This window comes from Trifolium pratense, linkage group LG3 (assembly GCF_020283565.1).
Source record: "Trifolium pratense cultivar HEN17-A07 linkage group LG3, ARS_RC_1.1, whole genome shotgun sequence".
NCBI lineage: Eukaryota > Viridiplantae > Streptophyta > Magnoliopsida > Fabales > Fabaceae > Trifolium > Trifolium pratense.
Genome location: NC_060061.1, coordinates 45,561,384 through 45,588,961, shown reverse-complemented (window position 1 = coordinate 45,588,961; position 27,578 = coordinate 45,561,384). Strand labels below are relative to the sequence as shown.

The 27,578-nt window shown below is 32.1% G+C and overlaps 5 protein-coding genes and 1 long non-coding RNA gene across 7 annotated transcripts; 5 read left to right on the top strand and 1 right to left on the bottom strand.

Moving 5' to 3' along the window:
* Positions 1 to 2,512: 2,512 nt before the first annotated feature.
* LOC123918967 lies at positions 2,513 to 8,012 on the top strand. Its single transcript, XM_045971170.1, has 4 exons — positions 2,513 to 3,049; positions 4,721 to 5,170; positions 6,716 to 7,031; positions 7,681 to 8,012. Exons 1-4 carry the CDS (start codon positions 2,591 to 2,593, stop codon positions 7,812 to 7,814), a joined length of 1,359 nt encoding a protein of 452 aa, XP_045827126.1. The 5' UTR covers positions 2,513 to 2,590; the 3' UTR covers positions 7,815 to 8,012.
* A 3,044-nt stretch (positions 8,013 to 11,056) lies between these two features.
* LOC123918966 (elastin-like) lies at positions 11,057 to 12,091 on the top strand. Its single transcript, XM_045971169.1, has 3 exons — positions 11,057 to 11,192; positions 11,390 to 11,542; positions 11,845 to 12,091. Exons 1-3 carry the CDS (start codon positions 11,093 to 11,095, stop codon positions 12,021 to 12,023), a joined length of 432 nt encoding a protein of 143 aa, XP_045827125.1. The 5' UTR covers positions 11,057 to 11,092; the 3' UTR covers positions 12,024 to 12,091.
* A 1,360-nt stretch (positions 12,092 to 13,451) lies between these two features.
* On the top strand, positions 13,452 to 14,134 carry LOC123915229. Its single transcript, XM_045966371.1, has 3 exons — positions 13,452 to 13,733; positions 13,891 to 14,012; positions 14,107 to 14,134. The coding sequence occupies exons 1-3, from the start codon at positions 13,452 to 13,454 to the stop codon at positions 14,132 to 14,134; spliced, it is 432 nt and encodes a 143-aa protein (XP_045822327.1).
* Positions 14,135 to 14,619: 485 nt separating this feature from the next.
* Positions 14,620 to 21,047, top strand: LOC123918965. Its single transcript, XR_006813000.1, has 2 exons — positions 14,620 to 14,698; positions 20,993 to 21,047. It is a non-coding gene; the product is annotated as an uncharacterized LOC123918965 (long non-coding RNA).
* Positions 18,895 to 21,598, top strand: LOC123918964 (putative F-box/FBD/LRR-repeat protein At1g78760). 2 transcript variants are annotated; one of them, XM_045971167.1, is made up of 4 exons: positions 18,895 to 18,997; positions 19,117 to 20,050; positions 20,165 to 20,344; positions 21,209 to 21,598. In XM_045971167.1, the coding sequence occupies exons 2-3, from the start codon at positions 19,130 to 19,132 to the stop codon at positions 20,336 to 20,338; spliced, it is 1,095 nt and encodes a 364-aa protein (XP_045827123.1). In that variant the 5' UTR covers positions 18,895 to 18,997; positions 19,117 to 19,129; the 3' UTR covers positions 20,339 to 20,344; positions 21,209 to 21,598. The 2 variants fall into 2 exon arrangements, with proteins under 2 accessions (XP_045827123.1, XP_045827122.1); XM_045971166.1 differs by lacking the exon at positions 21,209 to 21,598 and adding an exon at positions 20,666 to 21,047 and having other exon boundaries at positions 18,929 to 18,997.
* Positions 21,599 to 23,448: 1,850 nt separating this feature from the next.
* LOC123918963 (protein transport protein SEC13 homolog B) lies at positions 23,449 to 25,556 on the bottom strand. Its single transcript, XM_045971165.1, has 2 exons — positions 25,400 to 25,556; positions 23,449 to 24,561 (listed from the first exon to the last, which is right to left on the bottom strand). The coding sequence occupies exon 2, from the start codon at positions 24,555 to 24,557 to the stop codon at positions 23,652 to 23,654; it is 906 nt and encodes a 301-aa protein (XP_045827121.1). The 5' UTR covers positions 24,558 to 24,561; positions 25,400 to 25,556; the 3' UTR covers positions 23,449 to 23,651.
* Between the last annotated feature and the right edge of the window lie 2,022 nt (positions 25,557 to 27,578).

Here is a 27,578-nt window from a genome sequence, read left to right as displayed (position 1 = left end):
TTGGCTTATATAGCTTGGCACACAAGCAACACAAATGGGCTTGACACATACTAGGCCCAATGCAAGCTAAGCCCAAAGTCACATATACAACTATCAACAATATATATATATATATATATATATATATATATATATATATATATATATATATATATATATATATATATCCTCATGTGTTGGACGGTTATTCACTTATCCCCAGCCATTGATTTGCCTAAATTTATTAGGCATTCAACTATCTCCTCTAACCAAAATAATAATTAATTTTTTAAGGGTAAAAATATCAGAGCTTTTATGGTTTACCCTCATATTTAGGTCGGGTATTCAACATAGACATTGTCAGGCAGAAGCCCATGAAAAGTTGGGTCAAATGCAATTCAAATAGAGTACTAGCTCTATACTCTGTAAATCGGTATGTGGTGGAGTGATCCATGATGATTCAGGCCCCTGGAGTGGAGGGCTGGTGTACATAGGGTGTTGTACGGTGCTCAAGGCTGAATTGGGGGCTATTCTCAATGCTCTTCGGTTGGTGTGGGATAAACAATATCAGCTTGTTTCTCTTGAGTCAGACTCGTTGGTGGTTGTTTCTTTGATAAATAAGGGATGCTCCTCATCTCATCCCTGTGCTACCATTGTCACTCTCATCAATCACTTTAACTTAAAAGATTGACAAGTTCAAGTGTCACATATTTATAGACAGTCAAACGAAGTTACTGATTGACTTGCGAATTATGCTCTCTTAATATCCACGAACTCCCTTATTCTTAATCATTCACATCCGGAGTGTAACAACCTTCATTGACAGGATGTCGTCAATGTTATATTTAATTGTCGTCTTTATTTGTAATTTGGCCTATCAACCTTCCTTTTGGCCGGAAAAAAAAAAAACATGTTAGTAACCCACGTTACGCTAAACCCGCATTGCAAAAAAAAAAAAAAAAAACCAACCAATGATCCATAATTTAGCCTAGAAATGAGCCACCTCATCAATCAGAATCCCAAAATATAGATTTGGTGTAGCAATAGGTTCCGTTTCCATAAAATTTTATTTTGTTTTTTTAACTCTTTATATGTAACTATATATTTCCTTAGGAGAATGTTAAATATTTATTGAATCTTAAGCATATGATAAGTTTGCTAGCTGCCAAATTATGTTATTAGATCGGAGCAACAACTTTCAAACCACCCTGGTGACTATTGCAACGCGTCTCTTACTAGGCACCTTGCAGTTTGGCTACTAATCATTTGTAATTAAAAATGGATTAGTAATATTGAATGGTTCCAAATCAATCAAATCTTACAAATGAAATTGATCCAGGTTTCAAGTTTGTTGCCTTTGTTAATTGCTTGTGATTTCATTATTTGTAGACAAAGAAGAAAAAAAATTCCATCCCAAACAAAATGAGGTGCTTTATGGTTACACGTATTAGTGTTGGTATCTAAGTGGATGCTTTGCATTGGTTGCTTTTTTTCTTACTACACTCTTCCCATGTTATGGTCCTACCACCAGCTGGTATCATATGTATTTTCTATTCTATTTTTCTTCTACTATACTAAATAATGTTATCAGATTGCGGCGATTATTAATAGAAATTTAGAAAGTATTATACAAACATGTACTTTGCTTGTCAGCCAATAAGATTTTATTTCTGATTTAAAGTTAAAAAAAAAATGTGAGTAAAATGTTTGCATCTGAACTTAAAAGTGTTGCACCTTTGTGTAGAGTAAAATTGGTGTATGGTTTTTTTTTATTGGTTTTTGGTATTTTTGTGTTTCTTGACGTGTATCTTTATCTCATATTTTCTCTAAATTTCTTTGAGGTGCTTTCCGATTATTTTGTTAATTTTTTCGGTAAAATTAAGTTAGTAGCTAGAAATTTTACTTTAAAGGTAAATAAATGAAATCTCCGGGTTCGAATTTTGGCTCATGCATATATAATGTAATGTTACTACTAACTGAGCTAACCTCATGAAAACTCAATTATATTGTTTCTATTGTTATTAATGAAATGTTATGAACTTATTTGTGCAAAAAAAATTTGTCATAGAACCAGACCTAAATTTCTTCTCAAACAAAATTAGAAAATATCATCTCTGTTCATTTTTTAAAAGAGATAAATAACATTTTAAATTTTAAAAAAAATAATTTGTTTCTTATAAAAAGATTATAGGTAGTTGAACTCAAGAATGTTAAAATAGGATAATGCGAGTCTCTTATAATTTAATCAAAATCATGTGTACAATATATCACAATGATTTAGAGACATGCAACAATATTAAAACTCTTAGAAAGAATTCACCGTTTACAGTTGGGTAGAGATGATACTTTTTTTTTTTGTTAAACAACCTAATAGCTAGAAATTTCATTTATAATGTAATGTCTTATCAACTGAGTTAAATTCACGAGACTAATTGATGATACTCTTGTTTGTTACATGTAATAAAAATAGAAAGTTTGACAACTTTTCAATTTTGGGCCAACCTATTTATACACAGATCCGCAAACACAGTACAACACAAGATAACAACTAAACAAATCACAATATTCCAATTTTGTTTCATTTCTTCATCAATTCTCACAAATTCTCACCATGACCGAAACTTCCACAAACACAAAAATCCGATTTGCAGAAGAAGCACTATTACAAAACAACAACACCACCATCACCAACAAAAACAAAAACAAATTCTTCAACCGTAGCGTTTCACACGTAAACGACGAGCTACACACTTTTCGAACTTATCTCCGATGGATGTGTGTAGATCAATCAAATGCATTCACAGCAACACTTTCTTGGTTTGTTTTCTTCCTTTTAGCATTAGCGGTTCCTGCAGCGTCTCACTTTATAATCGCGTGTCGCGATTGTGATGCGAGACATTCTAGGCCACATGATGCTATTGTTCAGATTTCTTTGAGTTCTGTTGCTTCGTTGTCGTTTTTGTGTCTTTCTTCGTTTGTAAGAAAATATGGATTAAGGAGGTTCTTGTTTTTGGATAAGCTTTGTGATGAAAGCGAGATGGTTAGAATGAATTACATGACACAACTCAATGTTAGTATTCTCTTTCTCTGTTTAATTACTCTGTTTTTTTTTTCCCTTCTTTATTTTCATTTTTCTCTGGTTTATCGTGTTGCTTAATTTGTAATGGAATTTATTTGATAAAATTGGGAGTGAATTTGATTTTGTTTAGTGAAATAAATCACAATAGTTTTAGGGATGATTGAGATTTCGCAAACATGTAGTTATAAACTTATGATTCTGAATTCTGCTTTCTTAATAGGACTCCCATGCTTAGATTAAATTACATAGATTAGAGAGGTATAAAACGATTAGGAATTTCTAACTCAGATGATAATATTGATATTCTTAAGTTAATCCATAGATATTGTTAGGTTGATTGGTTAAGAGTTTCATATTAGTTGAAAGATCATCTAAAAATATATTTAATATGTTTATAAACGGATGCAATGTAAATCAAATCGTAGGGTTGAGTTACACCAACTCAAAACTATAAAATACTGGCAAACACATTTAAATCTGATATTTAGGCTCCGTGAACTTAAATTAGTTGACATGAACATCGCATTATATATGTAGAAGCTGAAATTCGAACTTCGGACACCCTACTTATTCATATTAAGATAGAATATATACTTGACCAAAATAAAAAAATCTTACATTTTTTTTTGAATCAAGGAAACTTTTATTAATTCAAAAAACAATTCTTTACATTGTGATCACCTGATCCAAAACAGAGAGAAAACTAAACTAGATAAGCAATTGAGCAATGTGCTCCCTAAGCTTAGGACTTCTCCGGCCTCTATACACTATAGTATTGACAATCTCTTACTCTATTTTTGTATTATGTACTCTATTGCCAAAACAAACATCATTCCTATAATTTCATAAGGTGTAAACTGTTTCAGCAGCTGCACTTTTTAGAAGTTGAGCCCTCCACCCTTTCCCTTTACTAAGTCTTGTGATCCACCTCAATTCATCATTCCAATCCATAGGGATATGATCTATCTGCAGCCATGTGAGGACCCTTTGCCAAATAACCTTCAACTCGGCGCAACCAAAGAACAAGTGATTAATAGTTTCCTCCTGGTGACAAAAACAGCAATGCACATCAACTGTCAAACCGAATTTATGGAGCCTATCTTTTGTTGTCAATCTGCAATGACATGCCAGCCAGAAAATAAACAAAGCTCTAGGACGAGCCATATTCTGGAACAGAGTTGGTCTCCAATCTACAACAGGATACTCCACCTTCAAAGATAGATAAACTTTCTTTGTGATAGTCTTACCTGTTATTTTGATCCAACCTGTATCGTTAGTTGGTTCAGTGGTGATTGGCACACTGGACTTAGTAGGGAGGACCACAGTTTGATCCACCGCAACTGCGATTGAGAGTACTGCAACCACTTAATAGCAGAACTGACCCAAAACTAGATTAGACAGTCCCGTGAGAAAAACAATATTAAGTGACAATAATATAAAATAAAAATGAAAAACAGAACCAAAGAAAATTAACTCAATTGCTAAGATCATAAGAAGTTGACTTGACTTATACCTTGCAAGAGCACCTTTGTAAACACTAGTTGAGTCTTTAGGACTATCCTTGATGAATCCGCAAGTCCAATTAAATTTGTATCAAAGATTGATTGATGCAATTAAACCATTATTTGCTAGTTTTGCTAATCGTGTGTTTTTATGGTACAGAGATCAGTGAAGCTTATTTCAGTCTTTGCTGGACCATGTTTCATAGCAATGGCAACATACAAAATCTGGTGGTACGCATCAGGAGGATCACAAATTCCATTCCTAGGAAACGTGTACATAAGCGATACACTAGCATGCATATTAGAACTCTGTTCCTGGCTGTACCGAACCACAGTGATATTCCTAGTATGTGTTCTCTTCCGTTTGATCTGTCATCTTCAAATCCTACGGTTACACGATTTTGCAAATTATTTCCATGTGGATTCAGATGTGCAATCAGTGATGTCGGAACATTTGAGGATTAGAAGACATTTGAGAATCATAAGTCATAGGTATCGCGCGTTTATACTTTTTGCGCTTTTGTTGGTTACGGGAAGTCAGTTTGTTTGTTTGCTTGTGACAACTAAGGCTAGACGTGATCTTAATATCTATAAAACCGGTGAACTTGCGGTATGTCATCTCTCTACCTCTCCTTTCATTAATTGTCTTATCTTGGTTAATGGTTAATGTTCCTTCCTTTTTTTTTTCGTTGCATGCTTTTGTTTTTTACTCAATTTTTATTTAGTATGATCTATATTCCTTCGGTTCAAAATATAAGCAAAAATTAAGTCAAATAAATTTGATGTATTTGCTTCAAAATTTGAACTAAATATACTAACTTTTGTTGACTAATTTTTGTTTATATTTTCGGAAGGAGGTAATATTTAAAATTATTACACATCAACCAAAGGTAGATATGCAACAAGTTACGCCACTAAATTATTTTGTTTAACAAACCAATCTTAAAAAAACTATACCTATAAAGTTAGGGGACACATTGTGCGTGACTCTTTGAACTCTTCTCAGAAAATCTACAACCTCTATGTTAGGATGAAAAAATGTCAAATATAAATAGTATAAAATCATGTTGATTTTCATAGCACCTATATTTGACCTTTTTTTTTTGGTCAAGTAGCCTAGTGACTAGAAAATCCACCTTAAATGTGAATAAGTCGAGTGTCCCGAGTTCGAACCAAAAATCCTGCACATATAATGTGATGTTCCTGCCAACTGAGCTAAGCTCACGGGGAATCTATATTTGACCATTATCCATCCATCAAATAAATCTATTATCCTTAGTCCAACAAGTGGAGAACACCAGGATTAAAAGCATATCTGATTTTTGGCTTAATTAGTAAAATGGTCCCTTAAAGATATTTTTGGTTTCAGATTGGTCCCTTAAAGAAAAAAAGGTCCAAATAGGTCCCTTAAAGAAAAAAAAGTCTGAATAGGTCCCTTAAAGACATCTCCGTTAATCAGTTTGGTTCTATTTAGACCTCTTTTTAGGGACCAAACTGATTAACGGAGATGTCTTTAAGGCACCTATTCGGATTTTTTTTCTTTAAGGGACCTATTTGGACATTTTTTTCTTTAAGGGACCAATCTGAAACCAAAAATATCTTTAAGGGACCATTTTACTAATTAAGTCTTGATTCTTTTAAGTGTATTTGAAGTTTGAACATTAAAATTGACAATGTATTTTATTTTTTGTTACAACAATGTTTTTTTTTGGTATAAAAAAATATAACTTAGAATTATTGATTTAATTTAAATAAATAAATGCGGCGGTGTGTAAGAAAATAAACATTTTTCTTATTCTGTTTGGTTACCTACATTTCTCTTTCTAAATAACAACAAAAGTTCAAAGGGTTCAATTCAAACTAAGTCTTATAAACGTACAAGTGTACATGGGACCCTTTGTTAGCTGTACATGCCATGATGCCAGAATCGTCAAGTTCAATTGCAATAAAAAAAAGTTTATGTAACTTTTTTTTTATAAGTTTATTAAATGAAATCATCAAAATTAGAGGAAGACGTGTCCATTTTTTGCAAGTTTGTGACAGCCCCATAATAAAATTCCATAATTTATTCGAAAAAGACATGACCAAAAACATTTTAGTAATCAAACCAAACATGTCCTAACACATTTGTGTGCTATTTTATATTCTGTTACAGCTATGCTCCGTTACGCTCCTATCAGCACTATCCATCATGTTCCGTAGTGCTACAAAAATAACACACAAAGCACAAGCAATTACAGGATTAGCTGCCAAGTGGCATGTTTGTGCAACGTTGGATTCTTTTGATGGAGTGGTTGACGGTGAGACACTAACGGCTCGGAGCTCTGATGATAAAATCTATCCTTCGGTGGGAACAGATGGAGAATCAGATTCTGATGATGCTGGTGATGAAGAAGATGAGATTGATACCACAAAGTTTATTCCATCTTATGCTTATAGCACTATTTCATATCAAAAGAGACAAGCTCTTGGTAATTTTCTCTTACCCTATTATAATTTCTTATGTTTTTAGATATATATAATTCATTGTTAATTACCTCTGTTAAGACATTTATAGCAGGAGTTAAAACTTTAGTTTTCTATTTTTTTTTTTGTTTGGTCAAATAGTCCGTACTCAGAAATTACATCCTTAAGATGGATAAAGTGAGATGACTGGAGTTCGAACTCCGACCCTTGCATATATAATGTAATGCCCTTGTCAACTGAGTTAAGCTCACGAGACAATATGCAACGTGATTTAGTGTCAGAGCAGCATTGATTGTTATTGTAGTGATGGAGGGTTGGATGGGTGGGGTTGATGGTATTTGGTGTAAGGCCCACTATAGATGTCAGTGCATTTATGTGGTGTTTTAGTTTATTTTCTTTTTTGTGATACGATCGTATGTGTTTGTTTTACGCATTGTGTTCGTCTTGCTCTCATTTACAATATTAATAAAATTTAACCATTAAAAAAAACTCAGGGGACAATGTGTGTGATTTCAGTCATTAGGCTATTTAGTATTTCAGTACATTTTTTGAAGTACTTATTTAGAAAATAAATATAGATGTTTGATGAATTATTATCATCAATGTTGTACTGACTCAAGTTTTATGCTATTTTTTTTTTATCACATTTTGCAGTAAATTACTTTGAGAACAATAAGGCAGGAATTACTGTATATGGATTCATGTTGGATAGGAGTACACTCCACACTATATTCGGCATTCACATGTCACTAGTTCTATGGCTGCTTGGAAAAACCATAGGCATTTGAAGAATTAATCTTACTTTAGTATTTGGTTTCATTATAGTTTATAAATCATGTCCACAAAAATGTAGTTTGTAAGTCCCTTATTTTTTATTTATTGCTCTCGATTACCGGCTACTTACTGTTCAAAATGGATGAGAAGATAGAAATGGATCACTTATTGATGCATTTTAATCAATAATAAAGAAAAGTTATTTTTTATAATTTATTTTGCAATTTTTTAATACCAAAATAAAGTAAAATGAAAAGTTTTAAATTAAACTAAACTAATTATTTGTGACCCATAAGTTAAAACAAGAAAGAAAAATAGAATAAACTCTGTAATGAGCTTGGCCCAAAACTTAAAAAAAAACTTAAAACAAGATCAGTAGCAATTGCTCTTGGTACTTACATAGATAATTATATTAGACTACCGCTCTTGGTACTTACATAGATAATTAAACTACCGAAATATATTTCTTGATAAAATTTAATTTATAAGATTAATAATTTTTTTTTCTCCTGTGAACTTAACTCAGTTGGTAAAGACATAGTGTTATAAACGCATGAGTTGGAGTTCGAACCCCGGAGACCCCACTTATCCACTTTTAATTAAGATTGAATTTCGATGTGTGCCGGAGATTTACCTCAAATTTTTTTTTTTTGCCTTTTCACCACCAGTTGAATCTGGTTCGGGGGTCAGTTCTGACATCATGATCATAGTTGCGGGGGATCGAACTGAGGTCCTCTCTACCAAATTCAACGTCAATCACCACTGAATGAACTAACGATTGTTTCCATCGTGGCATAATGCATATTTTCTTCATATTTTGTCTCGTGCAATTTCTTCTAACTCTTGTTTTTTAATAAAGTAAGCTAAAACCTTAGGTATTAACCATAAATTGTGATCCAAAACTACTAAAATTTTATAGAATAGATCCTAAAACTACTCTAAACCTATGAAGCACTGACACCTCTATGAATAGGTGTGTCGCGGTATCGGACACGTTTCGGTGTTCGAGACTCGTATGACACTCGTCCGACACGTATCAGACAGCTCAAATAGGTGTCCAAAACAAATTATGTTTTCCATTACTCCGACACTCTTAAGGTTGGTGTTCGACACCTGTAAGACACTCATGCAACACGTGTCGGACAAGTTTCCTAAAAAAAAAAATGTTTATTTGTTTCTACTTTTTTAGAAACATATCAGACATACCTACAGGGTTTATAAATGTGTCAAAACAACAATGCTGATCATTGAGGGATTAAAGAGATTACATTTTGATTGCAATATTTTTAGCTTTTTCGATAGTATATGGATAAACAAAGGTCAAATATTAACATATCTTATCTTAAAACTTTTTCTTAATGAAATAATTTGCTCAACTTTGATGCACATGGATATATAGCGGTGTCAGAGTCCTATATTTTTTATAATAGAAGTGTTGGCGTGTCCGTATCTATATCGTGTCAGCATGTACGTGTCAGGCTCCGTCCTTGATAGCTCTAAACACCTCATTTAATTTCCTGTCATCGGTAAATTAAGTCTATGCCCAAGCAAAAGTTTATAAAAAAAGTCTATGCTCAAGCACTTGTAAGAATTTTTTTTTTTTTCACCATCAATTTAATCTGGTTCGGAGTCAGTTCTAGCATCAAGTGGTTCGAACCGTAATCCTTCCTACCAAGTTCAGCGTCAAATTAACACCATTGAACCAACTAACGATTGGTATAAGATTTTTATTTTTTTTTGCCATGAGCACTTGTAAGAATTTTTTATTTTAAAAACTTGGCATCCATCCTATTGACACTAATTCGAATTAAGAGACCAAATATTCAAACGATATAAATGAAAACATAATAAAGTATAAAAAGTTGTCAAAAATATATTTAATACATAATCCATATACAGTATATTATGATAAAATATATTATTTTGACCAAAAAATAATAAAATATATTACTTTAATTTTTATATAAAATTAATTGGAATATAAATTTACATTAATTCTTATATATATTTAATTTTATCTTTTAATATATTTAAATGGAATATAAATTTATATTATGCTAACAATACTAAATTCAAAATACTCTTTGTGACATTTTATAAGTAAATTTCATCTTTTTATATTCATTCCATAATTAATGTATAAAATATTTCATCTATGACAATTTATAAGCAAAATTGTACTTTTTAAATTTATTGTATATGTAATGTATCTGATTTATATAGAGACCAGATACATTAAATATGCTATACATCTAAAATTAATGGTGAAATGTACTTATAAAATATCACGGTAGAAGTATATTATTTTAAATTTTATATGAAAAATAAATGAAATATTAACTAGAAAATGGTATATTAGGGGCTATGCCCCTTTTGCCCCTAAAAAAAATTCAGCGAGTAGTATTTCACCTCCAGTTTAATCTGGTTCGAGGGACATTGAGTGGTATATTAGCATTATCAAATGTTTTTTTTATAGAAGCATTATCAAATGTTGAATACAAAATAGTAAATATAATATATTATTTTATCAAAAAAAACAATATTATTGTAATATAATATCGTTTAATTTACATAAATCATCAATGTAAATATTTTTACACTGCTAACGATCAATTATAACGTCTGATCCTTATAATTGTATGACCTTCTAAAATGAGATTCTTTCTTTTACACATTTAAAAGTGTTAGCTCGGTCATAAGAGATTAGCCTTGCAATCTCAAGGCACGGATTTTAAATCTCTTTAGAGACGACTGTAAAATGGTTATTAGTTTCGATTTAACTAAAAATAAATGTTTTCGTATCCAAAAAAAATGATTTCCCTCCCTAATTTAAAACAGTAATTTCTAAAATTAGTCGATGATTGGTTGTAATTTGATGACACCGTGAAACATTTACACTGCCGTTGTATCAAAATTAACCTTATAATATTTTAAATGATAATATAGAAGTTCTATATGTTATTTAAAATAATTGAAACAACTTTTCTTAAGATTTTTTTTTGACTACTTTTTTTAAAGATTTTTACCAAAACAATATTTCATAAAAAATTATTTTAAACATATTAGGTATGTTTGAAAAAAGTAAATATTTAATTATAGATGAAAACTTTTTATTTTATTTAATATTTTATTGTTATAAAAAATTATTATTATTGAGCATTGAATTCATTCATTCATCTAGCCACTTTGGTTGTCCTCATCCACTCTCAAATCTTCCCCTATATAAAGAGTACACCTTTCAACTATTTTCAACACATCTTTCATTTGATAATATATAGTTTTATTTTAGAAAATGGCTTCCAAAGTAGCCTTACTCAACTTAGGTTTATTGGCCATCATGGTTTTCATCTCTTCTAAAGGAGAAGCTAGGCCCTTGCCTGACACCACAAAGAGTGAGTATACATTTTGATTTTAGTTCTATAAAATAAACTCAATCATTGATCAAAATAACATAATTATTTTATCACACTATATCATTATTATTATTATTATTGGCATGTTAGTTTATGTATTCATAATAAATTTTTATTTTCAAGGAAAATGTGATGATTAACATTATTTAATTTGTTCATGGTTATTGTTTCTTCAGCTAAGGTGGTTGACAGTCGATGTGCTCAAACTGAAAGTACTGATTGTTTTATGATCCCTGGTTTTGGTGGTATTGGTGGAATGCCTGGTTTTGGTGGAATTCCTTTGTTACCTGGCTTTGGTGGAACCCCTTTGTTGCCTGGTGGACCAAAAGGTAATTTTAGTCCCAATAATTTTTTTAAAATTTTTTTAGTCCCTAGAATATTTTTTTTATCAATTTTTAGTCTTACCTTTTATAAAAACGTGTGTTTTTAGTCCCTAAATTACTAAAATCACCCGTTATTATAAAACGTATGAACTAAAACTGGTAAAAAATTCAAAAGGAAAAAAGCATATTAAACTCTTATTATTATTGGCATGTTTGCCTCTATTCACTTTTCATAATTAAATTTCTATTAAAAAAATATGTGGCAAAGAACAATATTTAATTTTTTTCATGTTTTCATGTTTTTTCAGCAAATGTTGTGATGGAGAAAAATGACAATGGTAATCTCAAAGATAGCAAAAAATCGACAGATGCAAGATGTGTTGAAAGTGAAAGTACCGATTGTTTTAACATACCCGGATTGCCAAATTTTGGTATCCCTGGTTTTGGTGGAATTCCTTTGTTTCCTGGTGTGCCTACTAAAAACTAAAGTTGTTATGGAAGGAATAATTATTGTGATTATTTCACAATGTAATGGTTATTACAAGAACAAGAATGTGTTATATCAGCTCTAATTTTGCTTAAGAATAATCTTGTAACAATTTCAATCTATTATCAAATATCAAATTTAAAAGTTATTATAGTTGGAATATTTGTGTGTGAAATATTTTGATCTTATTATTATATTTTTTTTGTTGCAATAGAGTTGAGAATCTAACCTATGAGTTCTAGTATATCATCTAAATCTTTTTTCACTGGACCAAATTAGTGCTTAAATAATTTTATGTTATTTAATCACCTTCGTTGTCGCAATTATTATTAACACTGAGAAAACTTTATTATTATTTTTGTCTAATAATTTAGCGGCTATAAATATTACCTTTTTTAAAGTGTATAAGTAGGGGGTCCGCAATTGGAACTCTGACCCCGACATATAAAATATAATATTTCTACCAACTGAGTTAAACAGATGAGAACAGAAAACTATTTAATTATTACAAATTACAAATTAGAAGTATAACATATTGATATTTCCTTCGAAGTTTAATCAAAAGGTCATGCTTGTAATAAATAAATAATATAGCCAAAAATATAAAATGATATAGTAGTGGTAGTAAAGATTATACCAAAAAAAAATAAAAATAGCAGTAGTAAAGATTTTATTTCTTTCAAAAATAAGGAGTGCAAAATTATCACTAGGAATGACAATTTAACTCATACTCGATAGATGAATTTGATTGAAGATAAGAGAATAACTCACAACAAATCTCTCTCGTCTCTTCCTCGTTCTTAAAATAATGGTTCACTTAAGGACTTAAATAATGTCCCCGGTTTATTTTGTAAGGCTAAAATAGGTATTTTTTATTGTGAAGAACAATTTGGGTCCAAATACTGTAAAAAAAAAAAAAACAATTTGGGTCCAAAGTTATTTTTGGGATTTTTTTTTTGTACATTTTTTGGGATCATTTTGAATCTTCATTCAAAAAATAAAAAATTAAATGAAAATAATAAATAACATATACAGGGTGTGTTTGATCTGCTAAAAAATAGAGGACTGAACTGAACAACTTTTGTTTTACCATGTTTGATTCGAAACTGATTATGAGTCCTCCACTAAACCACAGGACAACTTTTTGTCCACGATACAACTATAAAAAATACAAAAATACCCATTTTATTTTCGAATATAAAAATATGTTGGCCCTATTTCTCTCCGGTATAGTTTTGTCTTGAGCGCGGCGTTGGTATTGCGGAGCCTCGCTACTCGAAAGGATTGTTAAATATGCTATTTCACACAATGTCCAGCGATTACGAATGAATATCTATTGTCATTTTCACCACTTTCTAACTAGTCTCTTTTCATGTCGCACTCTAAACAGTTTAAATGGTTTGATCATTCGGCGTTGTAAGGTTCGTGATGCATTTGCAAATAACCTCTGCATATTTAACTATTGAAACAGATCCCTATGACTATTGCAAAGTTGAGTTATCTACTCCAATTCTTTGCACCTTTGACTTTGTCTGTGATGGGGATGTTCCTGCTCTCTGTGGGAGCAAGAGCAATCTATCTTCTGTCAAACATGTAAATATTAATGTAATGAGTTTTGCGAAAGGTACAAAGGTTCCACTGGCTCTACTCAGCTGGCTGGTTGAACTTGTGAATATCAAATCATTGGTAATCACTTCTTGGACTCTTGAGGTACTTTATGACATGTTTAGTTTGAGAAAATATTAGTACTTACGCGTTTTATTATGTTTCTTTGTATGCTTCCTTTCATGTTTTAGTTATAATTGTTGTGAAAAACTATGACTTGCATTAAATTGATCCTAATTCTCAATCATCCCTCATTGATTAGGTTCTCTCCTGGCTTCCTGATTTATTGAAGGTTGAGTTCCGTTCCTTGTGCAACTTGAAGATACTTAAACTAAAAATCGGCATGTACATGCCTTTACCTTTATCCATACCTAATGGAGCATTGTACTTTTTGCTTCAAAACTCACTCTCAGCAAAGGTTGAAATCATACATTTATTAAGGTAAATGTGGATTCAATTTGTTGAACTTCATTTTCAGGTTCGGTTTTTGCAATGCAACAGATTAGTTACTGAAAGTTGTCCTTTGTCATCCTGTCACTGTTATGTGCTCCAGTTTGAAAATGAATGCAAGAAAAATGTGTTGGAATTATATGGTTTTGTTTTACTGTCATGTTTTTATATTTACTACTAATTTATCCTTGTAATGCAGTTAATTAGTTCATAAGCTTATTTAATGATAAACATCGATTGGCATTCGGTTTTTTTTTTTTTTTTATCTTTGTATTTACCTCTGAACAAGACCGGTTTTTCTTTACTCGTGAGGTGAACTGCTTTTCGTTATGGATTTTAGCCTTTGTTGGGATGATGCAGTAACATTATTATGCTTTCAGATTGATTACACTAAGGGTTTTCCTTATTCAATTTATGTATGAAAATGCAACTTAGTTCCAAGAATGAATGTATTAATTGTAGATAACCTTGAAAGAGAAACCTTTTGTTTCAAATTATCAAGTGTGATTGCTTATAATAAGCTTTTCTATTAGAACAACTACGAAACCAAAAGTTACTCTTCTATAATCTTCCTATATTGTAGCTAGTTCAGTCACATTGTAATGTTGGAATCATGTAAGGTTACTACTTTGCTAGGAGATCACAAAATTTTCTTTCTTGCTTTCGTCTTCGATTATTTAAATCTTTCTTTTGGAAATATATAATCAAATTATCATGCATGGATTTTGTTTTTCCTAGTCAATCATGTTACATACTACATTTTAATATTACTAACCCATTTACATTTTTTCATAATATTGTATTCCTGTTTTCCTTTGTGCAGATTTTATGTAGATAACATTCCTATTAGAGAAGTTGCTCGGACAGAATCCATATGGGAGGAGATTTCCCCTCAAAACCTATGATTCTGTGTGCGACGATAGTATGGGATGCATCAGATCAATGGTGGAAAGTACAGAGTAAATTACTAGTATAGTAGTATTGACTGTAGGTTTCTAAGTCCTCTGATCTTGTCTTACAGTCAATTCCTTGACCAGCTTAATTATGAACAACAGTCCTCCGATCTTGTCTTACAGTCGAACTCTTGTGTGGGGGTTGGGAGACTGCTATGAGAAGCTGGTCAAGGAATTCCCGATGAACATTCCTGAAGACTGTGATAGTGAACTGAGCAAGGAGTATAGGAAGGTCTATATCCGAGGTAGATGTGTAGACTTCTCTCCCGTTGTGATTAATAATGTAAAGCATCCAAAGAAATGTGCAACAAAGTGCTGTTGCATACAAGAAACAACACATTGTACCCTTCATATATTTAAACAAAATAGTAGGGTTTTTTCTGTGGGAACCAAAAAGTTCAGATTGAACTCAAAACCTTTTTGTTGACATTGCTTTATCTTTAAGGAATTGAACTAAGACTTTTGTTGACATTGCTTTATGTTTAGTGTTTACTATATGTTAGATAATAAAATAATAGGCTATGTTATTGGGCCTGTTAGTCTAGAGTCCCCATTAGGTTTTATATATACATATTCTCAAGTAATACAATTGTAATGTTAAGCTAATGCAATGATATTCTATTGAAACTCTAGCTGTCTTTCTCTTTTCCTATTTGTGTATCTCTGATTCTAACATGGTATCAGAGCTTGTTTTGATCCGCCTTGAACAACTGTTGGCTTCCGCTGTCGAATTCCCAAAAGATTGGGAAACATGTTTGTTTTTCTTATTACGGTGATTTATGGAGGTACGTTTGTTCTTAATATTTTGATTCGGTGAATTTGATTTATTGGGGTGAAGTAGATAAAAGAGGAACATTTGAATGGATGGGAATACTAGATTGGTTGGTCAATTTTTGAAGTTTGTGAATTTTGTATCAAAGCATTGCGTCCAAGCACTTGGAGATTTGGTGAAGTTCTACTATGGTTTGTGTCGCAGATTACACGTTTGGCATATTTAAATAAAAGAAAGCAAATATTTTTAAAGTAATTTCTTTGGTTCATCGGCTAATTGTTAGTATTGGTTCCTGTTGATTCTTCTGATTGCATCGCATTTCTTCCTATTGATTCTTTCGATTGTATTGCACTTCTCCTTATTGCACGTATATGCTGATTGTATTGCACTTCTCTCTATTGCACTTCTCTTCCGATTGCATTGCACTTCTAACTATTGCACTTTTCTTCTATTGCATTGCACTTCTTCCTATTGCACTTCTCTTCCATTGCATTGCATTTCTTCCTATTGCACTTCTCTTCTGATTGCATTGCACTTCTCCCTATTGTACTTCTCTTTGTTGCACATTCTCTTCTGATTGCATTGCACTTATCTCTGTTGCACTTCTCCCTATTGATTGCATATTGCATTGCACTTTTCCCTATTGATTCTTCTGTTTGATTGTACTTCTCTCTTTGGATGTTTGGTTCAGTTACTCTCTTTGGTTGCTACTCTTCTCTTTGATGGTTTCTCCGTTGACCGTAAATTGATGCTCTCTATTGGTTGTGATCTTAATTAGTTTGATTTATTTTTGGGTTAATTTGTAACAAGGTTAAAGCTTAGTAAGCTTTAGCTTGAGGGGTAGTGTTAGAAGTATTTTATTTGATAGATATTTTTCGTATTTTGTTTGACAAACTCATAATGCTTCTTGTTGATGCATCATGAGTTTGAGAGTAGGTGTTAGATAATAAAATAATATGATATGTTATTGGGCATGTTAGTCTAGAGTCCCCATTAGGTTTTATATAAACATATTCTCAAGTAATGCAATTGTAATGTTAAGCTAATGCAATGATATTTTATTGAAACCCGAGACGTCTTTCTCTTTTCCTATTTGTTTATCTCTGGCTCTAACATACTAGATAAACCTATGTACCGTTATTGCCCCTTAACTTTCCTTTTAATACCGTCTTCCAAAACAATTTATTCATTAGTTAAAATTCTACCGTACTTTGTTGTTAAAAATAAAAAAAAATAAAATAAACAATCTACTTTCTTCGGCCACAAATCCTACTTTATTTTTCTTTCTTGGAAGAATTCTTGGTGAGGTTTTATCTACTTTGCGACCGAATTCTGAATTATCGAGATCTCTTCTCGCGAAGAAAAAAATTCTACTTTCTTCGTCCACAAATCTTAGCTGGCAGAAATGCCAAAATAGATAGGTCGAACGTCATGACCAAAATTTAAACCATATTCTTGTACTTTATGAGTCCGTTTGATATGCAAAATATAAATACTAGATAAACAATAGTACAAGACAGAACATCACAGGACAAACGTTTAAGGTATTGAATAGACTTTGTGTTTGTAATATGTTTGGCGGACAAAATGTTATTTTTGCATTTTAGACAGTTTGTGCCAAGGACAAAAAGTTGTCATGTGGTTCTATGGAGACAAAAATTTCAGTTTTTATCTTTGTCTCTCGGCCTCAATTTGTCCCGTACGAGGAACAATTTTAAAATCAAACATAGTACAACAAAAATTGTCATGTATAATTTCTTATTTTTAGCACATCAAATACACCCTATATGCTTAAGTTTTCAATAATTTGTCATCTATGTACTAAAAAAAATCTACTTTCTTCATATAAAATTTGACTTGTACCTTAAACTGAATTAATCAGAGCCTTTGAATTATGTTTCTAAGACTGAGATTGTATAATGCCTTAAACTGCATGAAAGCTGTACAGCAGACAATCTCAGTCCTATCCATTTCCCATTTCCCTAAGGGTCCGTTTGGTGCGCATGATAGGATATTGACAGGATAGGATAAGAAGCTGGATAAGGATATGATAGGATAGTGATAAGATAAACACTTATCATATCTTGTGTTTGGAGCACACATGATAAAAAACATGATAGCATTATGTTATCATATCATGTGTTTGGTGCAACTTAATATTGACAATAAATACATATTACAAAAAATAGTACAATAATTTCACTTATATTTTAGCAATATTATATAATAAATTTTTAAATATTTTATTCTAAATAAATTTTTACCTTAATATAATGAAAAACTTAAATATCGAATAAATTCGCACAGTCTTTTAACTAGTTATATTTAAATGATCAAATTATCATAGTGAAATAAATACTTTTTAAAAAAATAAGTAAATAAATAAATTTTCATATTTTTAAATGACATTAAAATATTAATAAATAATCAAACAAAATGTAATTTTCCTTAGAACATAAAATTAGGAGCTGATAAACAAAATTAGGTTACAACAACACAGTGCTTTTTGTTTTCAGCCAACAGAAGAATAAAATTAGGAACTGAGAAACAAAATTAGAGATTAATTACGAATTAGAAGCTCATCAAATCGATTTATGGTCATTAGAAGCAAACCAATTTTAAATTGTTACATGAAAGAAAGTGGAATTGAGAGAAAAGAGGATGTTGCAAATTAATTGTGGATTGTAACATGAAGAAGGTGCAAACAATTGAATCAATTGTAGAAAAGCAGACAAGAGTGGAGTTAGTTGCTTCAAACTAAAAAGAAGGATTAGGAGAGAAGGTATTTTTGTGAATGACTGATGGTGGAGTTGGAAAAAAAAGGACGAGCTTGGTAGAGGATGGGAATCGAAGAAGGTACTTTTGTGGAATAGAAAAATCACGCGCATGTTAAAGTTATCCTATCAGGTTGCTAACCCACCAAAAACTAAGGATTAAAATAACAAAGGAGTAATAGGATATGATTAGTAATAGGTTAGATTTATCCTTTCCTCTTGGTGCACCAAACAAGAGATTTAAACAGGGTAGGATAATTTTATCATATCCTGTCGTCTTATCCTGCGCACCAAACGGGCCCTAAAAACCCTCTTCCTCCTCCTTCTTCTTCTTCTTCTTCAGTTCTACGGTTCTACCAGCAGCAGAGCATCAGATCTCGAATTTTTCAGCTATTCCGAAGGCGAATCTAATCACCATCGACTCATCGAGGTAATTCTCCTTTCCCACTTTAGTCACTCAAAAACAATTTTGCTTTTGCTTTTCAAAATTTGCCGCTGCTGAATTGCTGCTTCTAACACACACACACACACACACACACAGGTTCTGAGACAATGAAGCCAAAAAGACAAAGATATAAAGACGATGATGTAAAAGAAGATAGGCTCAGTAATTTACCAGATTTCGTTTTACTTCACATACTCTCCTTTGTGGAGGACACCAAACGTGCAGTTCAAACTTGCATACTGTCCAAAAGATGGAAGAATATCTGGAAGCATCTTCCCTCTCTAACATTAAATTCCTCACGCTTTAGCAATTACAAGAATTTTACAAAATTTGTGTCTCGTATTTTGTCTCTTCGCGAAGCGTCAACATCACTGCATTCTCTCGATTTTCAGTATCATGGTATTATGGAGTCTCGCCTACTTAAAAGGATTGTTAAATACGCTGTTTCACACAATGTCCAGCGATTACGAATCCATATCAATTGTCATTTTCACCACTTTCCAACTGGTGTCTTTTCATGTCACACACTAACCTCTCTTGACCTTTATGTTGGTCACCCTACAACGGATGAGCAATTATTATTTCCTAATTCTCTTGATTTGCCAGCATTAACCAGCCTATCTCTAAATTCATTTACCTTTTGTGTTGGCGATGATGGTCGTGTTGATCCTTTTTCCACATTAAGCAGTTTAAATAGTTTGATCATTCGGCGTTGTAAAGTTCGTGATGCAAATGCACATAACCTCTGCATATCAAGTGCCACACTTGTCAATTTAACTATTGAAACAGGTCCCTATGACTATTGCAAAGTTGAGTTATCTACTCCAATTCTTTGCACCTTTGACTTTGTTTGTACCGGGGGTGTTCCTGCTCTCTGTGGGAGCAACAACAATCTATCTTCTGTCAAACATGTAAATATTAATGTAAAGAGTTTTGCGAATTGTACAGAGGTTTCACTGGTGCTACTCAGCTGGCTGGTTGAGCTTGCGAATATCAAATCATTGATAATCACTTCTTCTACTCTTAAGGTACTTTATGACATGTTTAGTTCTTTTGCTTCCTTTCTTGTTTTAGTTATAATTGTTGTCAAAAAAAACTTGCATTAAATCCATCCTGATTCTCAATCATCCCTCATTGATTAGGTTCTCTCGTGGCTTCCTGAATTATTGGAGTTTGAGTTCCGTTCCTTGTGTAACTTGAAGTTACTTAAACTAAAAACCGACATGTACACGCCTTTACCTTTATCCATACCTAATGGAACATTGTACTTTTTGCTTCAAAACTCACCCTCAGCAAAGGTTGAAATCACATGTTGATTAAAGGTAAATGTGCATTCAATTTGTTGAACACAATTTTTCAGGTTTAGTTTTTGCAATGCAGTCAGATTACTTGCTGAAAGTTGTCCTTTGTCAGTTTATCATTACTATGTACTCCAGTTTAAACTTGAATGCAAAAAAATGCAAAGATATGATGGAATTATATGGTTTTGCTTTACTGTCATATTTTAATATTTACTACTAGTTTTTCCCTGAGTTCATTGCTTCTTTTTCTGCATGTTATACTACTAAGCTTATTTGATAAAAATCGATTGGCATTCAGTTTTTGTTTTTATTTTTATTTTTTGTATATTTACCTGTGAACAGGACCGGTTTTTCTTTACTCGAGGTGAACTGCTTTTCATTATGGATTATGCAATTACATTATGCTTTCAGATTGATTACACTAAGTCACTAACATTTTTCTTAGACTTTTCTTATTCAATTTATATATGTAGATGCAACTTAGTTGCAATAATGTATTGTAGATAACCTTGAAAGAGAAACCTTTTGTTTCGAATTATCAAGTGTAATTGCTTATAAAGTTATAATAAGCTTTGCTGTTAGAACAACTACGAAACCAAAAGTCACTCTTCTATAATCTTCCTATATTGAAGCTAGTTCAGTCACATTGTAATGTTGGAATCATGTAAGGTTACTACTTTGCTAGTAGATCACAATTAGTAATATAATATTAGCAGGAAACTAAGCCCTCTGTCAAATGTTTCTTTCTTGCTCTCGGCTTCGATTTTTCAAATCTTTCTTATGGAAATATATAATCAAATTATCATGGATTTTGTTTTTCCTAGTCAATCATGTTACATACTACATTTTAATATTACAAATCATTTCCTGTTTTCCGTTGTGCAGATCTTATGTATTCCTATTTGAGAAGTTACACGGACAGAATCCATGGGAGGAGATTTCCCCTCGAAACCTATGACTCTGTGTGCGACGATAGTATGGGATGCATCAGATTGGGCTACCAATGGTGAAAAGTAGAATGGTGAAAAGTAGAGTAAATTACTAGTACTGACTGTAGGTCTCTAAGTTCTCCGATCTTGTCTTACATGGTTGTGCAGTAGATCCGATTGAATACGTAGCTAAATGTGACACTGCTCAAAGTTCCGAATTGTCCTTGTTTTTGTATATTATTTGTAGCTTGCAGTTGCTCTGCAGGTGCTATAATCAGATTTAATCAAGGGGGAAATACAATATAACATCCTATTCCTAAATTGTGACAAAAAAAATTGTGACAAATTGATGTTGAATTTAACATGCTATTATGCCATTTTCAGCATAGTTATTTATTAGGAGCTGTTATACTCAGAAATTTAGGGTATCTTAGGTGATAAAATTAGTTTTAACTTTGAAATTTGTTTTGGAAAGTTTAGGTATCAAGCATCATCAACTCACCTTTATTTTTTCTCCAAAAAAAAAAAACTCACTTTTATTTATATGCCTTTTGTAAAGAATAGTTGGTATCTAAGCCACTAGGTTTGATTTAGTAGTGAGAGGTTTGGGTAGTATGTAATAGGTCCTCGGTTCGATCCCCAGCTAATTGTAAACCAAAAAAAAAAAGAATAGTTGGTATCTTTGGAAATATGAACATATAGGTAAGTAGCTTAGTGGTCAAAATTCACGCCCTTAAAATGAATAAGTGAAAAATTTTGAATTCGAACTTTGATATTTGCATCACCAGGAACATATATGAATAGTAAGTTTTTATGAAAATTTTATAAAAAGTTGTAAAGTCAACGCATTGAAAATTAAGATGTTTAACTTTATAAATGAATGGTTTCTTTAATTTGAATCATTAAAGAGTACCTCGGGGACACTCATTAGCAAGACCCTTAAACTTTTACTATTTTGAAGGTCTAGTGGGAAGAAGTAAGGTGCGAGTTTGTGGGATTCAAGTGGGAAGAAGTAAGGTGCGAGTTTGTGGGATTCAATGTTATTTGGCTTGCGTACATTTAGGTTCTTTGAAAATGTTGGAAAGAAAAGATTTTCAATAACAAATTGGATTGGAGGATGATTGGTTAGAAGAAATTAAATTTACTGTGGGAATGGTTAAATCTTAAAATGCATTGTTTCAATTTTGCTCTTAGCCACAAAGGAGTTTTAATTTGATTTTGGTTGGTAGGTTGGATACTTAGATATAGGGGATTTATTAGTGTGGCTCTGATGTGGATACTATTCATACTCAAAAGTTATCATCGAAGTTCAAAAACACAATTAATTTGAATATTCTCTCTAACTTCTGTTTGTTCTTCTAAGCCTCATACGCAATAACCCTAATCTCTTTCTAATTTCGATTATGCGTAGACTAAAGGACGATCTAGAACATCCAATTTTTTTATCTTGATTACAATCCAAAACATTGAATTTATTAGAATGACGAAACGTTCTCTTCGGATTTAAGTGTACATATTGTCGAGGAACTAGCTTGACAGTGGAAATATTTCTTGAAATCAGCATTGCTGAATGAGCACGGCCATCAGCTTTTAATACAAAATTGCCCCAACATAATTGTAAGAGACTGATTCTCAAAGAATACAGTACTGGAAGTAACAATGACATGCAACTCTGATGTAATAAATTTTGCAAATAAAACTGCATTCAATATGGCAGCACCAGCATTAAGGATACAACACTTTTGTTATATAGCAGCAAAAGCATTAAGGATACAACACAAGATAGTAAACAAGCAAGTTAGAATTCTTTAAACCCATGGAAGTGAACCTTGCGAGTTGTGAGCTTATGAATCATATACCAAAATAGATCTATAGTCATGCCAAAAATAATATCAATTAAAGTGGACTCCTAGTTAAAATTTAATTGAATGGACATCCAAGAAACAACACATTGTACCCTTCATTTATTGAAAAGAAAATAGTAGGGTTTTCTCCAATATACAGAAATATGAAATTGATAGTGGTTGAAATCAGTATAGTTTATGAAATTGAAGGGTACAATGTGAAACCAATTTGGTGACTAATCACGCACTTCAAAAATTAAATATCAGCACCATAAATTTATGCAACTCCCAGTATAGATAGAGATTCAAAATTCCAAAGAAAAGTCGCATTATATACTATGAAAGAAGAACGGCTAAAACTATTCAATTTCATTCTTGCAAACAGAGAATGTTCAATGGATCACAAAATTCAAACTCAAGGAACTAATGCATTATACGAAGTACAACTAATCAACTGTGTAATACGCGCAAAGAAACAAGATGTCAATTATATATCAAAATAAAAACTTTAACCATAGTTTCAAAATTAACACACACAACCTGAACAATCAGATTCTATGGCTCCACTGTTGTCACCTGTTGCCATTCCCCATCTACTGCTTCTTTCCATAATGTCACATTGTTGTTTCCATCAGCAACAGCCAGTATATTTCCTGTCAATGACCATGACACCCTCCAAACAGGGGTCTTGAAATCATTCAAAACCCTGCCTTCCCAATGATCCCCTTCTTTGCCTACAGTCCATATGATCGCTTTACCATCCTGTGATGCACTAGCGATGGTTGATTTCGGAAGTCCCAAATTAGGTGCCCAAGCAACATCACGAACCCAATCATTATGCATCTGAAGTGCAGGAAAGCAATCCATCTTCCACTGTCCGTTGCTCAGCTTCCACACCTTAACAGTATTATCACAACCACCGGAGCAAAGCTTCTGCACCGGATCAAGTAACCCTGAACCAACAAGAGCCCCCGGTGCCATTGCAGGAGCCCAAGACACAGAAGTGACACCTACTGGGTGAGCCTGATCAATCCTTGAGGTGTCCCATCCACCATCTGCTCTTGCAGTGAATATAGATATATTCCCATCAGACGAACCACAAGCCAAGCAGAGACCCAATTCGTGAGGTGCCCAAGCAACTGAATTCACAGATGACTTATGGTCATCAAAAACATGAGCTTGGACCCATTCATTTTGGTTACCCTCCTTCCAAAGAATGACACGCCCATCATAGGAACACGAAGCAAGCAGAGAACCAAACTTAGGGTGAGCCCACGCGACCTCCCAAACAGGTCCTTGGTGACCAGTCAAAGTTGCTAGATGCTGAGAGGCTGAATTGCTCACACCGATTATCTTAATTGTGTGATCCGAAGAAGCTGTTGCCAGCCTCTTTCCATAGTAATCCATTGCAACATCATGGACCGTGTCTTGATGACCCGTTTCAACCTTCTGCGAAGGCATATTTCTGCTATCAACATATACATAATTCAAACTGTTAGTTTCAAATTCTCAAGCAACCCTTTCAAAGTGAAAGTAACAAAAATCATATTACACAAAACTAAACTAATCTAAAATCTCTCGTAACGGTTATGAAAGGAAGATTTATCCTAGACATAAGATTCAATACAATTATGTGAATTAATATCTTCGACCATCAACATCATGTTTTGATAACCCATTTCAATCTTATGATAAGGCATATCTCTGCTATCAACATAATCATAATTTAAATAGTTAGTTTGAAGAAACAATTTCTAAATGAAAGCAACCAAAACGATTTAAACAAAACAAAACTAAAATTTATTTCAATTTGCTACTTCCAATGTAGTGAAAAGAAGACTCATCCTAGATCAAAGACAATTAAGGTTAAACAAATCACAGACATAAGATTCAATACAATCTACATAAATCAATGTCATCAACATAAACATATGGCAATCTACATAAATCAACAAATCATACACATAAGATTCAATACAATCTACATAAATCAATACCATTCAAACTTCAAATATCAATTGAATTTACATGATTACGAATCAATGAACCAAAACAAATGCAAAATTGACAAACGATACAAAACTTCGAAGAAAAAAAAAAACCTTCACCAAATTTCGGATAAAAAACCTCGTGCGAGTGTAGATCGATATTTAGTTACATAATCGAAAGTAATTCGCAAAAAATTGAAACACAGAACCCCAAAAACCATTAAAAAAAATTAGGATGAAGCGTTATTTGAAGATCTAGGGTGAAATTTGAACAGATCGAGTGGATCCTATACAAGTGAGAGAGTGAGAAAAGACCTGAGAAGGATGTAGAACAGAGAGAGTGATGGAAGGAAAGGTGGTGGCCGGAGTTACGGTGCGGTGGTGGATTCGCCGGAGGATGATATGAGATCCAAATCAAAAAACAATGAAACCGAGTAAACTGAATATGAAAGGAGAAAAAAAAGACATTATTGTTACTTTTTTGTTTTTTATTTTTATTGTCTTCCTTGTGCGCTGTTTGGGCTTTCTAGCCCAATTATGAAAGGCCCATCACTATTATCACAGATCCGAACCCAGATTCAACAAAAGAGTGTCAAATAATTTTACATCGTCAACCAGTAGGTCACCCCACTTAACCCCACTTTTTTTATATGACATGGAATGTTGAAGCATTTTTATTGATTGAGTGGGTAAAGTTTATTTACTCTATCTTCTTATATCCATTAAACTCTTTTGACAAACCAATATATAATATATAAAATTTAAGGATCTCGTTAAACCCCGACACTCCTTAAAAAAAAAAATTTACTTTATATTTTATAAAAATTTACTATTTAATTTTTTTTTTTGGTTTACAAATTATCAAAGAGTTATGAATTTGTTGTTTTTTTTTTAATAAATCTATCAAGAACTTCTGTTTAAGATTGAGTTAACTGATCAAGACTTTTATTTTTCCTACACTTCTCACATTTAAAATCAAACCTTCTTACGTTTTACCTTACACTCTCGCCTAGCAGGGAAAGTAGCCGGTTCACTCTTTTTTTTTTTCCCTTAACACGGTCCAACATTCTATTCATTTTTAAGACACGATAATTATGTAAAAAAATCGTGAAAAACCCACGCATGAAGAACATGATTTGAGCCTTAAAAATCTAGTATACGCAATTTTCATAAGAATAAAAGAAGTATGCCAACCGGTATAAATCTCCGGTATAAATCTGATCATATTTATACTAATTTCTTGTTTGGTGACTATAATCTTCAATAAATTGATGGTTTAGAACAATGTGGAGTTCGTCATTCATGTGTACAAGGACTAAGTCGAACCCTATAATTCGAATTGTCTTTTAAGCATTTGAACCTATAATCCTAACGTTTAGTAAAAAAATAAAAATACTATAGTCATAACCTGTTGTTTCAAAATAATTTGATGGGAGTTGAGACTGGTGTGAACATTGGGGATGATTTTGTTTTATCGATGTTCGAATTCTAAAATTTAAAATCTTATTTGAGTTACAAGACTCAAGTAGAGGTTTTTTGAAATTTCCTAGGGCGCACAATAAGCAATGAGTGGGGCGAAAAGAAATTCGCTTAATGATTAAACATTCCTCTTTTGTACCTTAAAAGAATATTCATTTGTCACATTGGTCCCTTGTTAATTTTTTATAGAAAATGTTAACTATGGTTTCATATTGGTCCCTTATGTAGTTTAATAAGTTCCATATAAGTATTTTATCTAATTTAATATATTTCATACCGATCCTTTATCTAGTTTAATATGAAAACAAAGTTACCAAAATATAAATCTATCATTTTAAAAAAAAAAACCAAAATATGTTAGTTCCCAATGCATAATTTTGCCAACCTAAAACATATAAGCAAATATTTATCTATATATTTAATGAATCTAAAATAAAAAATACTCCCTTCATACCAAATTATATGTTACTTTGAGGAAAAAATTTGTACTAAATTATAAGTCACTTTACTTTACAAATGAATCATTTAATGTTATTTTTCTTATTATACCTTTAACTATTTATTACTATATTTTCTTTCAATTCTTCAAATTATTTTTTCCTAATAATAAATGAAGGTTAATTTTGTAAATTAACTTATAATTTCTCTTTTCCATACAACATTAATTACATTTCTAAGTGACAAAATGCATATATTGTGGTACGGAGGAAATAAAATCCTAAGTCACAACTCTCAAGTCTTAGTAAATGAAAAAAATAACCACCAATTATTTTCATATCTCAACTGAATTCATTTGTTCCGAACCAACAATTAATTCGAACTAAAATTTTGGTCAGATCCGATATAAATAATAAATTTAAAGAATTTGGCATTGATACAAGTATAGTCGTGGTCTTAGAAACCATATCGATGGTAGGAAATCGATTAGTTAAAAATCTCTATTTATTTAAAGCAAAAAATGAGACATTTACCAATTAACTCACACAACACACACGTGTCTAAATAGTTAACAAGA